The 12,393-nt window shown below is 49.1% G+C and overlaps 1 protein-coding gene across 4 annotated transcripts in view; it reads right to left on the reverse strand.

Annotated features, from left to right (window-relative positions):
- CATIP (ciliogenesis associated TTC17 interacting protein) overlaps positions 1-12,393 on the reverse strand; it is a 285,718-nt gene that overhangs the window by 157,641 nt on the left and 115,684 nt on the right. For 2 of the 4 annotated variants that reach the window (XM_078679245.1, XM_078679243.1), the window contains one exon: positions 7,485-7,562. The exons of the other annotated variants lie outside the window; for them this stretch is intronic. In XM_078679245.1, coding sequence (XP_078535371.1) covers positions 7,485-7,562 — 78 coding nt within the window. The remainder of the gene's footprint in view (positions 1-7,484; positions 7,563-12,393) is intronic. 4 annotated transcript variants of the gene reach the window in all.

The following is a 12,393-nucleotide window of genomic DNA, read 5'->3' on the forward strand; positions in this document are numbered from 1 at the left end:
CACAGTGAGTAGAATGCTCCACGAGTGTGCTGGTGCACAGTGAGTAGAATGCTCCACGAGTGTGCTGGTGCGCAGTGGGTAGAATGCTCCACGAGTGCGCTGGTGCACAGTGAGTAGAATGCTCCACGAGTGTGCTGGTGCACAGTGAGTAGAATGCTCCACGAGTGCGCTGGTGCACAGTGAGTAGAATGCTCCACGAGTGTGCTGGTGCACAGTGAGTAGAATGCTCCACGAGTGTGCTGGTGCACAGTGAGTAGAATGCTCCACGAGTGTGCTGGTGCACAGTGAGTAGAATGCTCCATGAGTGTGCTGGTGCGCAGTGGGTAGAATGCTCCACGAGTGTGCTGGTGCACAGTGAGTAGAATGCTCCATGAGTGTGCTGGTGCGCAGTGGGTAGAATGCTCCTCGAGTGCGCTGGTGCGCAGTGGGTAGAATGCTCCACGAGTGTGCTGGTGCGCAGTGAGTAGAATGCTCCACGAGTGTGCTGGTGCACAGTGAGTAGAATGCTCCATGAGTGTGCTGGTGCGCAGTGGGTAGAATGCTCCACGAGTGTGCTGGTGCACAGTGAGTAGAATGCTCCATGAGTGTGCTGGTGCACAGTGAGTAGAATGCTCCTCGAGTGCGCTGGTGCGCAGTGGGTAGAATGCTCCACGAGTGTGCTGGTGCGCAGTGAGTAGAATGCTCCACGAGTGTGCTGGTGCACAGTGAGTAGAATGCTCCATGAGTGTGCTGGTGCGCAGTGGGTAGAATGCTCCACGAGTGTGCTGGTGCACAGTGAGTAGAATGCTCCACGAGTGTGCTGGTGCACAGTGAGTAGAATGCTCCACGAGTGTGCTGGTGCACAGTGAGTAGAATGCTCCATGAGTGTGCTGGTGCGCAGTGGGTAGAATGCTCCACGAGTGCGCTGGTGCACAGTGAGTAGAATGCTCCACGAGTGTGCTGGTGCACAGTGAGTAGAATGCTCCACGAGTGCGCTGGTGCGCAGTGGGTAGAATGCTCCACGAGTGTGCTGGTGCTCAGTTGGTTGTCACTGAGTAGAATGCTCCAGGAGTGCGTTCGTGCACAGCGAGTAGAATGCTCCATGAGTGTGCTGGTGCACAGTGAGTAGAATGCTCCACGAGTGCGCTGGTGCACAGTGAGTAGAATGCTCCACGAGTGTGCTGGTGCACAGTGAGTAGAATGCTCCACGAGTGCGCTGGTGCGCAGTGGGTAGAATGCTCCACGAGTGTGCTGGTGCTCAGTTGGTTGTCACTGAGTAGAATGCTCCAGGAGTGCGTTCGTGCACAGCGAGTAGAATGCTCCATGAGTGTGCTGGTGCACAGTGAGTAGAATGCTCCACGAGTGTGCTGGTGCACAGTGAGTAGAATGCTCCACGAGTGTGCTGGTGCTCAGTTGGTTGTCACTGAGTAGAATGCTCCAGGAGTGCGTTCGTGCACAGCGAGTAGAATGCTCCATGAGTGTGCTGGTGCTCAGTTGGTTGTCACTGAGTAGAATGCTCCAGGAGTGCGTTCGTGCACAGTGAGTAGAATGCTCCACGAGTGCGCTGGTGCGCAGTGGGTAGAATGCTCCACGAGTGTGCTGGTGCTCAGTTGGTTGTCACTGAGTAGAATGCTCCAGGAGTGCGTTCGTGCACAGCGAGTAGAATGCTCCATGAGTGTGCTGGTGCACAGTGAGTAGAATGCTCCACGAGTGCGCTGGTGCGCAGTGGGTAGAATGCTCCACGAGTGTGCTGGTGCGCAGTGAGTAGAATGCTCCACGAGTGTGCTGGTGCACAGTGAGTAGAATGCTCCATGAGTGTGCTGGTGCGCAGTGGGTAGAATGCTCCACGAGTGTGCTGGTGCACAGTGAGTAGAATGCTCCACGAGTGTGCTGGTGCACAGTGAGTAGAATGCTCCACGAGTGTGCTGGTGCACAGTGAGTAGAATGCTCCATGAGTGTGCTGGTGCGCAGTGGGTAGAATGCTCCACGAGTGCGCTGGTGCACAGTGAGTAGAATGCTCCACGAGTGTGCTGGTGCACAGTGAGTAGAATGCTCCACGAGTGCGCTGGTGCGCAGTGGGTAGAATGCTCCACGAGTGTGCTGGTGCTCAGTTGGTTGTCACTGAGTAGAATGCTCCAGGAGTGCGTTCGTGCACAGCGAGTAGAATGCTCCATGAGTGTGCTGGTGCACAGTGAGTAGAATGCTCCATTAGTGCGCTGGTGCACAGCGAGTAGAATGCTCCACGAGTGTGCTGGTGCACAGTGAGTAGAATGCTCCATTAGTGCGCTGGTGCACAGTGAGTAGAATGCTCCACGAGTGTGCTTGTGCACAGTGAGTAGAATGCTCCACGAGTGTGCTGGTGCTCAGTTGTTTGCCACTGAGCAGAAAATTATGTTTTGTCAAGAATATGCACTTAGAAAAATGATGTCATTTAAAATCTACATTCGTCCCTTTGCAGGTCTTGTCTTCTGGTCAAGTTAAGGTTCGGAGAGTGGGATTCTTATTTCCCAGCTCTCCCAAGGCAAGATGGTGGCAGACACTGTGGGCAGGTCCCAGGCCTTTATTCTGAGAAGTGAACACAACACACTCACTTTACCTAATATATACACCCCAATTCAGGTCAAGATCATTTTCTCAGGAATGCTACCGCTGACATATTGCAATTGACGGAGGTTAGAGGTGATTTTTATACAGTGATGGATGGTGTTAGAAAATAATGTGCCCAAAGAATAGACCAAACAGGCTCATTGTTGGGGGAGGGGAGGGGAATGCTTAGCAGTCCAGGCATGGAGCTTTGTGGTGCACACAACACCTCAACATCCCCTCAACTAACAAATGTACTCAACAGTACAGGAGACACTGCACTTACTTTAGCCTGGACAACTTTCTGCTGGTGAGACCTTGAGACCTTTTCGGTGAATCGTGCGCTATATAAGAACCTATGACTAGGACTATCCCCAGTCCTGCCCTCAGACTTGGAACACACAGCATTCTACAACGACACCCTCGTGTCTTCGACAGTAAATACCTCCAGAAGCCCAAATACCACGAGATGCTGTCACTGTGGGGCGGGGTATTAGGAAGTAAGCACCCAATCAGAAGGGCTGTGGGTAGTCTGAGCCTCGCTGGGCACGTCTTGCAGTCTCGCGAGGCAATGGCAGCTCTTATCCAAGAGGGTATGGTATCTCCTCGTGGTCCTTTCCTCGAGGCAGCCCCTTGAGTGGAGTTTGAAAGTTGTCCAATACAAATTCTACTTCTACAAACAAAGCTAAACTTGGTGTATCTGAATTCCGGAGAAACGTTTCACCCACAACGGGCCACGGTACTTTGAAGAAAGAGCTATACAGTATAGTACTTGGGTAAATAAACAGCTCTTAGAGATCACCCACCAGAGCTTAGCATCATAGGAGAGGCGACCGCCCCATCCGTCTACCTGTCCCCAAATTCTAGCTTCACTTTACCCATCTCCATGTTGCAAACACCGCCTTCCTCCCAGGGTTACTCTTTTGTCCCAGGTGGCAGCACCCCCATATCCACAGGTAACACTCTTCTAACCCTACCCTAACCTATCATTCGCTGTGTCCCATCACTACCACCTCTCCCTGCCTCCCGACACACTACCTGCGCCACCACCTCGGTTGCTGTCTGCACTTGATCTATTTATTGGCATGAAGAACGAAACCCAGCATAAAGTACACACTGGGACACTTACAACTAACCCTGGGGAAGCACTACGCTACGCTCGCGTAGTTTGCGAAGTTTGCGCAACTTCGCACTACGTGAACTGCACGTAGCACAGTGCAAACATGCGTAGCGTATCGTAGCATAGTGCAGCGGTCATTTTTTGCTTGCTCGCGGTCCTCAACATCAAGTTGGCGACCGCAAGCAAGCAAAATAACATCCTTGCGAGACTTTTTTCTTGTTTGTGATCAGCAACATCAAGTTGCCGATTGCGAGCAAGGAAAATAAACCTCCCGGCGAAATTCTCAACGCGGGGAGGTCAAGTTTTTTATTGCGAGTGGTCGCGCATGCTTGCGATGAGAGTCTACCAGTCCGCGTTGAGAATGCTGTAGCTCGAGTAAAAATCTACTCCAGCGGCAGAAAAGAACAGCTCGCACTATGCAAGATGCTGTTTTCAATTATTTCACAGTGCTGGATGCTTGTCCGCACTGTGCAATTATTGAAAATGACATCTTGCACAGTGCGAACATGCTACTATGCAGTTCGCGTAGAGCATGGGTACTCACAAACTTTCTCTCAGGGACCGAATTTACAGCGTGGTTTGTGGCCGAGGGCCGCACCGGTGGGGGCGGGGTCATTGGGGGTGGGGCTAGAGGGGGGTAAAAAAAAAAATGGTGCCGTTTCAAAACATTACTAGACAATGCTGTATTTCCAAAGCAGTTGTAACTACATGCAGCACATGTTTATAATATTTTTTTATTAGCAGACAAGGGCAATCTTAAGAGGGATTGAATAGCAATTTGCAGCAACCGGATATTCAGCACATGCCCAACTCATTTTATCGACCTCAGATGGATGAAAGGCAGGACCTGCCGGGATTTGAACCTGTGACCATGAGCTAGAACACAGGCCCCTGCAGTGGACGCATTAGTCCACTGAGCCACCAGACCCCGTGTGCACACAGTGTGAGAGAGATATGGAGAGAGGGGGGAGAGAGAGGGGGGAGAGAGAGGTGTGAGAGGGGGAGGGGTATGGCGAGGGGGGAGAGAGAGGTGTGAGAGAGGGAGGGATATGGAGAGAGGAGAGAGGGGGAGAGAGAGGGAGGGATATGGAGAGAGGAGAGAGGAGAGAGAGAGAGGGGAGAGAGAGGGAGGGATATGGAGAGAGGAGAGAGGAGAGAGAGAGAGGGGAGAGAGAGGGAGGGATATGGAGAGAGGAGAGAGGGGAGAGAGAGAGGGGAGAGAGAGAGGGGAGAGAGAGGGAGGGATATGGAGAGAGGAGAGAGGGGAGAGAGAGAGGGGAGAGAGAGAGGGGAGAGAGAGGGAGGGATATGGAGAGAGGAGAGAGGGGAGAGGGAGAGGGGAGAGAGAGGGAGGGATATGGAGAGAGGGGGGAGAGAGAGGGGAGAGAGAGGGAGGGATATGGAGAGAGGAGATAGGGGAGAGGGAGAGGGGAGAGAGAGAGGGGAGAGAGAGGGAGGGATATGGGGAGAGGAAAGAGGGGGGGAGACTTCAACAGACTGCATTGTTTACAGAAGGTCTAGCATGAGCCCCTCCCTCACTTATTTATCAATGGGAGCCATTTTTTTTTTTTTGGGAAGGTCAGACAGGGAATAGCCTTTCTGTGCAAGAGCACTCCGAGGTGACAATCCTTCGAGCTGGCTGCGTTCCCGCGCCGGCAAAGACGGTTCTAGGGGCAGGTGACCAAAGAGAACTAGTAGCGCTACCTAAACATAGGTGTAGCCTGCTACAGAGAGTAAAACGTCCACAAAGCAACACTTGCGTGGCTTATCTTCATCAGACCATTTGGAACCCATCCGAGGTAATGAGAGAACAAAAGATACATCTACATTCCTGAAAGAAATTTGCGTACAGGGCAGGGTCACAGCGCTATTAAAAATGGATGGAAGAGGAATCCGGGACCTTGCAGAGAAAAGTTTGTAAGAAAAAAAAGCATGAAATCCGCTGAGTTGCCAGGGGTGACAGCTCCACCTCAACTTCAAAAGGACTCTGACGGAGAAGAACGACATCTTGTAAGAACAGACTTTGGTGCCGATTTAGGATCAAGGGGCAAAAGAGATTCATTTACAACTATTTGAACAGTACAATGCCATGAATATTCAGCAAGTAAAAGAATGAATACGTATTTATTTTTAGCAGATACTACACTGGCATTTTCATCTACCCAAATGAAAAACCCACAATGTACAGAAGCGTTTGCAGAATAGGAACAAATGCCCATTCTGCCCTATCACCACTCTGGCCAAAAAAGCCATAAAAAGTTCAAAACAATTCTTGGATGGTGGAGGGAGGGGTTGGTAAAGCCCCTTTTAATACACTCTGCACTTTACATTCTATGAGACGGACGGAGGCCTCTGCTCGAAAAGCGCCAGTCGTTTTTCCCCCGATGCACTGTTATTTGCTCTCAGTCCAATTGAGAAGCAAAACAATGAAAAAAGAATAAAAACTTTGAAGAAGCTACAACCTGAAGTGCTCTGTCTGTGAAGTGCTCTGTCTGTGAAGTGCTCTGTCTGTGAAGTGCTCTGTCTGTGAAGGGCTCTGTCTGTGAAGGGCTCTGTCTGTGAAGTGCTCTGTCTGTGAAGTGCTCTGTCTGTGAAGGGCTCTGTCTGTGAAGGGCTCTGTCTGTGAAGTGCTCTGTCTGTGAAGTGCTCTGTCTGTGAAGTGCTCTGTCTGTGAAGTGCTCTATCTGTGATGTGAAGTGCTCTGTCTGTGAAGTGCTCTGTCTGTGAAGTGCTCTGTCTGTGAAGTGCTCTGTCTGTGAAGTGCTCTGTCTGTGAAGGGCTCTGTCTGTGAAGTGCTCTGTCTGTGAAGTGCTCTGTCTGTGAAGTGCTCTGTCTGTGAAGTGCTCTGTCTGTGAAGTGCTCTGTCTGTGAAGTGCGGCCTTTCTGTGGGCCTCGGTTACGGTTGTGGAGAATACAAAGGGTAATGCAGGATACCAAGACAGGGGTACTCAAAGTACGGCCCGCGGGCGAGAGAGACAGGTGTGAGAGAGGGGGGGATATGGAGAGAGGAGAGAAGGGAGAGAGAGAGGCTTGAGGTGCGAAGGGAAGTTTATCATTCCTATGCAAAAGCACCCCTCCCCCTCCACTATGAACACCGGCTGGAAGGAGTGTGCATTGTCTCGGTGTCTGCGGGGTTTACCTCGGCATCCCTGTGAGGTGGGAGACGCACACATGCTCACAATTTGTCTTCCTAACCCCGCTAATGATAGTGGGTGTGGGTGGGGAGGGGGTCAGAAGCATGGCGGGCGGCAAGAATCAGAGCAGTACCTGCGGGTGAAGGAACTCTGAGTATTCTCCGACCAGGAGGCTGCTGCAAAGATTCCCCGGGCTGCGGGCTACGGGCTGCAAGGGCGTCGCCACCACGGACCCAGGAAGCTTCCGAAAGGGCCTTTCAAAGCCAGCGGTAAAAGCGCTAGTTACAGCTGACTTTTAAAGGCCCTGTGCTTCGCGCCGGCCGGGTGCCTTATGTGACGTCACAGAGGCAAGCAGAGACGATGGCCGCAGGAGCAAACGTAGTGAATAGGTATTGTATACGTATTCACTACGTATGTTCCTGCGGCCATCTTCTGGGTTTACTAACTTCCTGGGAAAAACGTTGGTATACTGGAAACAAGGTCCGCGGGCCGCCAAGGAAGGCCAGGCAGGCCGCCCGCGGCCCGCGGGCCGTACTTTGAGTGGCCCTGGCCCTGGCGTAGAGCTACGCGTAATGCGAAGAGCGCTACGCGTAGCCCTACTTCGCAAACTACAACTATGATACAACCAGGTAAAATGCAGATCCATAGGTAAATGAGGTTGCACTAACCAGCGTGTGATGAGAAGGCAACGTCATGCTGGCTGGCGCTTGGAAACATCACGTCATGGGTTTCTTTCTCCACATCACCTGAATAAGGGTAAAAGGACTGGCAGTTTATTCATTACCAATGAATGACAGGGATATGACAATAAGACACTTGATCGCCAGAGGTCAGCGGCTGCAGCACAGCCCAGGTGTGCAGCTCCAATGCCAGTACCAGATGGGGACTGTTGAGTGGGAATCAGTTTGTGATCTCAGTGTGTCTGTCCAGCTCATCCACAGACCAGCCTCGCACTTACCTTCAGTCCTTCTCCATCGGGTGCTCTAGGACTTGAGTGCAGAATCAAACATATTCACCCGCAAATTTAGGTTTGATGGACAATTCTGATGGCATGGCACCAGTTTATGAACCTTTTGACTAGATTAGGAGGACAAGGCTGCTCTTCCTTTTTTCTCTGCTTCTGTTATTTGTTGTGTCGTTATTGTGTACTTATACTATATATTATATATATATTATATATATATATTATGTATAATATATATATATATATATATATATATATATATATATATATATATATGTGTGTGTGTGTGTGTGAGTGTTAAAAAAAATCCTTTGTCTCAGGGTTTTGATCTGTTAACATTTCGAATATTGTACCTGCACTTGGAACACAGATTTATTTCCCCTCCTTTTGTATTTGGCCTCAATGTTATTTGCAAAAACAGAAAACCAGACTTATCTTTGCTGCTGTTTGTTTACTTTTTTGTGTGAAGTTGTTTTCTTAATATTATTCCAGCTCGGAATTAGCTGTACTCTTCAATAATATATTTCTTTAAAAATGTAAGGATTGAAAAGGGTCAGGCAAAACATCAAACTGCTAATTGCAAAACGACTTTCCATAACTAGAGTGAAATGTTACAGTAAGGATTACTGCTAACCGGATTTAAGAACAAAGAATTATTGAAGGCTATTTTAGTTAATCTGCCACATTTGTATCCTCGTGCCTGTAAACAATGGGCTTTTAACATTTTGACAAGGTTCTTAAGTAAGGGTCTCTTCTGGCATAAAAACACGACATAAATACATACATTTCTATAACGTATGGTTACAAATTTGACAAAAGAAGCAGGAATTTCAGTGAGATGATAACAGTCAGTAGGTTAGTACCAGTAATACAATCAGTCCCAGGCTGCTTTGGAAGTTCCGAACTAACTTTGGAATCTAAAAATCAACCAGCAGTAATATTAGGAAATAGAAGGAGCAAGGGATGGAGTGACAGCAGCTTTGACAGCAATGGGCATAGGAGGGATGGGAGTCACAGCACAACTCTACAAAGATGCTGCTGGGACAATGGTCCTCTCCATCACTGGCCTCGAGAAAATGCCTGAAATGCACAGGGATCATGTGCTAAATTGACAGCACCAGGAAAAACCTCTGGGCGAACCGTTAATGCCCTTATTGGGTGAGTCCTAAGCAAGTGATTGGCCCTGAAGAATGTGCCAAAAATGACTGTGGCAAAGAAAAATGTTGGCATTGGAAATGGTATGCATGAATATCAACCTGCCCATTTTAACTTGATAAAAATACACTCAGTAAATAATAAAGTGATTGCTATAAGAGTGTTTTTGTCAATTTTAATCACATTCGGTTACATCGTGTGATGTGACCTGTTCGCTTCACTGCACCTAAGTTTTTCTTTTCTCTTGGACACTTTTCTTTTTCTTTTGGACAAAATGACCACGATGATGATAAAAGTGGGCACAACTGGTGAGGACCAACCAGTGACCCCGTTGGTGGTGCGCTCGTAAGGGGTCATTTTGTCTTTCACACGTTTTCCTGCTGATTCAGGAAATCACTTTGGTTCTGAATGTACACGGAGTTAAGTTGAAAGGACCTTAGCATTTAACATTCTGGAGACTGTCTTTTGTAAAAATTGGGTTTTAATGAAAGGCGGAAAACGTTTTGCGACTACCTCATAAAAAAGAGGAGTGTATGGAATTTAGAAAATTATAGTATTTCGCACATGTTTTAAAAGCATAGAACCTGAAAATTGGCGCCTTAGAAACCAGGTCTTGGTGTTTTGATGGATTTTTGAGTGTAGGGCAACCTGTGATTCTTTTCCCTCTGCAGCTCCTTTTTAGGTTTTGCCTGCAAGTGCGCACGTAGTGCGCATGCGCTAAAAAACCTTATGAGTCTTATGTGGGATCGATGACCCGCCCCCGGCTCCCATTGACTAGCTCCATAAATGGAGGCTAGCCATTGGGAGCCGGATCTGTCCGTCAAGGCCGGACCAGATTCGGGGGCGTTCCCGCGTTTTTTCCCCTGGGCGTGGTTCCGTTCGTCTTGGAGGCAGTCGGAGAGTTCTCCCCTGGAGGCTGCTTCTTCGCAAGTTGATACTTCCTTGTTGTCCTCTATCTATTTCCACGCGGTAGCAGCCGGGTTCTCTGGTGTTTCACATTCACTACTGATGAGAAGATGGCGGCGGAGTGCGGTTACGGCTTCTCTCTGACCACTTTCAGGTAAGCACAGTGAGTCTGCAGCCGGTGCCGTGGGCTTGGGGGAGAGTAAGTGGGCAGCTTACCTGCGCCTTATCTATACAGCTAACGCTGCTGCACTGAGACATGTACTAACAGTTTGCGGCCTCGTCCGGGATACTGCAGAGTCACGACCCATTCCAACCTTCTTGCCATCACCGAACCTCGGAGGATAATAGAAACTTTCTACGTGCCAGGGACGGATTAGCCGTTGATGAGAGCACTGGGGCCACGTCTTTGCTCACAATTGTTGTTCGGCAACTGAAGACTGATATCACCTAAGAGCAGTGGCATTGTGTCTGTCAACTGGGGTACCAGGTTTCCTGTCTACCTATTCGTTTACACATTTTGGTGTACTTATGTTTTGCCTGTTTCCCACAGCATATTAATGTATTGAATTTGGCTTCAAGTTTAATCATACTTTATTGAAACAATCCATTTAATCAACGCGAGAACAGTGTAGTGCAACTGTAATTAAAATTAATACAATCACTAAAAAGGCATACAAACTCCATTGGTGGCACAATTCCTAAAATGATTTACGCCTCGTGGGGGTTGGGGAGATATGTTAAATGCAAATAGTTAAAAAACGAAAAACCCAGCTGTATTGACCGCATGCAAAAAGAGACATAGATGACTTCATGGCTGATCCAGACAGTTCATAAGTAGATGTAAACTGTATTTAGGATAATACCTAAGGGCACAATAGCATGTAGCATGACTGTGCAATCAAATGTCTGAGAAAGTATCCAGCTGTTGTGCAACAATCTGCAAAAACAGCCAAGTTAGATCGTAAATGCAGGTCTTAACGCAAATGTCTGCAGTCTTTTCAAACCTAAAATGCATGGGGATTTCCTATTGTTTTTCCCCGGGTGGCAGAGCGGGACCAGTTTGTAAAGTGGTGTGTGCTGTAAGTGATCTTGGGGAATATTTGTCAATAGCAGGGGTGAGCGTGATCCTAGTTTGAATGAATGAGGATTTCAAGAGTGCACAGCCTCCTTAGCAGAGGTGTCCCTGTGCTAGCGGAGAGCGGTGTTGTGGGCCAACTATTCCTGCCTGAAGAGCCAGTTTTTAGGTTTTGCCTGGTCCCTTGCTCCCTCTTTCTCCCTTGCTCCCTCTAGCTCCCTCTCTCTCTGTCTTGCTCGCTCTAGCTCCCTCTAGCTCCTTCTCTCTCTATCTTACTCCCTCTAGCTCCCTCTCTGTCTAGCTCCCTCTCTCTCTGTTTTACTCCCTCTAGCTAAAACTGTCTACTTTTCTCTGTCTTACTCCCTCTAGCTCCCTCTCTCTCGGTCTTTCTCACTCTAGCTTCCTCTCTCTTTGTTACTCCCTCTTGCTCCCTCTCTCTCGGTCTTGCTCTCTCTAGCTCCCTTTCTGTCTTACTCTCTATAGCACCCTCTCTGTCTTGCTCCCTCTCTGTCTTGCTCTTTCTAGCTCCCTCTCTCCGTGTCTTGCTCTGTCTAGCTCCCTCTCTCTCTGTCTTACTCCCTCTAGCTCCTTCTCTCCGTCTTAATCCCTCTAGCTCCCTCTCTCTGTCTTGCTCCCTCTAGCTCCCTCTCTCTCCCTTGCTCCCTCTAGCTCCCTTTCTCTCTGTCTTGCTCGTTCTAGCTCCCTCTAGCTCCTTCTCTCTCTATCTTACTCCCTCTAGCTCCCTCTGTCTCCTTCTCTCTGTCTTACTCTCTCTAGCTCCTTCTCTCTCTGTCTTACTCCCTCTAGCTCCCTCTCTCTCTGTCTTACTCCCTCTAGCTCCCTCTCTCTCTGTCTTTCTCACTCTAGCTCCCTCTCTCTCTGTCTTACTCCCTCTAGCTCCTTCTCTCTCAGTCTTAATCCCTCTAGCTCTCTCTCTCTCTGTCTTACTCCCTCTAGCTTCCTCTCTTTGTTACTCCCTCTTGCTCCCTCTCTCTCTGTCTTGCTCTCTCTAGCTCCCTTTCTGTCTTACTCTCTATAGCCCCCTCTCTATATGTCTTTCTCCCTCTCTTGCTCCCTCTCTGTCTTTCTCTTTCTAGCTCCCTCTCTCTGTGTCTTGCTCCGTCTAGCTCCCTCTCTCTCTGTCTTACTCCCTCTAGCTCCTTCTCTCTCAGTCTTAATCCCTCTAGCTCCCTCTCTCTGTCTTGCTCCCTCTAGCTCCCTCTCTCTCCCTTGCTCCCTCTAGCTCCCTCTCTCTCTGTCTTGCTCGCTCTAGCTCCCTCTAGCTCCTCTCTCTGTCTAGCTCCCTCTCTCTCTGTTTTACTCCCTCTAGCTCCCTCTGTCTCCTTCTCTCTCTGTCTTACTCCCTCTAGCGCCCTCTCTCTCTGTCTTGCTCCCTCTAGCTCCCTCTCTCTCTGTCTTGCTCGTTCTAGCTCCCTCTAGCTCCTTCTCTCTCTATCTTACTCCCTCTAGCTCCCTC

This window comes from Lissotriton helveticus, chromosome 3_1 (assembly GCF_964261635.1).
Source record: "Lissotriton helveticus chromosome 3_1, aLisHel1.1, whole genome shotgun sequence".
In the NCBI taxonomy this organism is placed as follows: domain Eukaryota; kingdom Metazoa; phylum Chordata; class Amphibia; order Caudata; family Salamandridae; genus Lissotriton; species Lissotriton helveticus.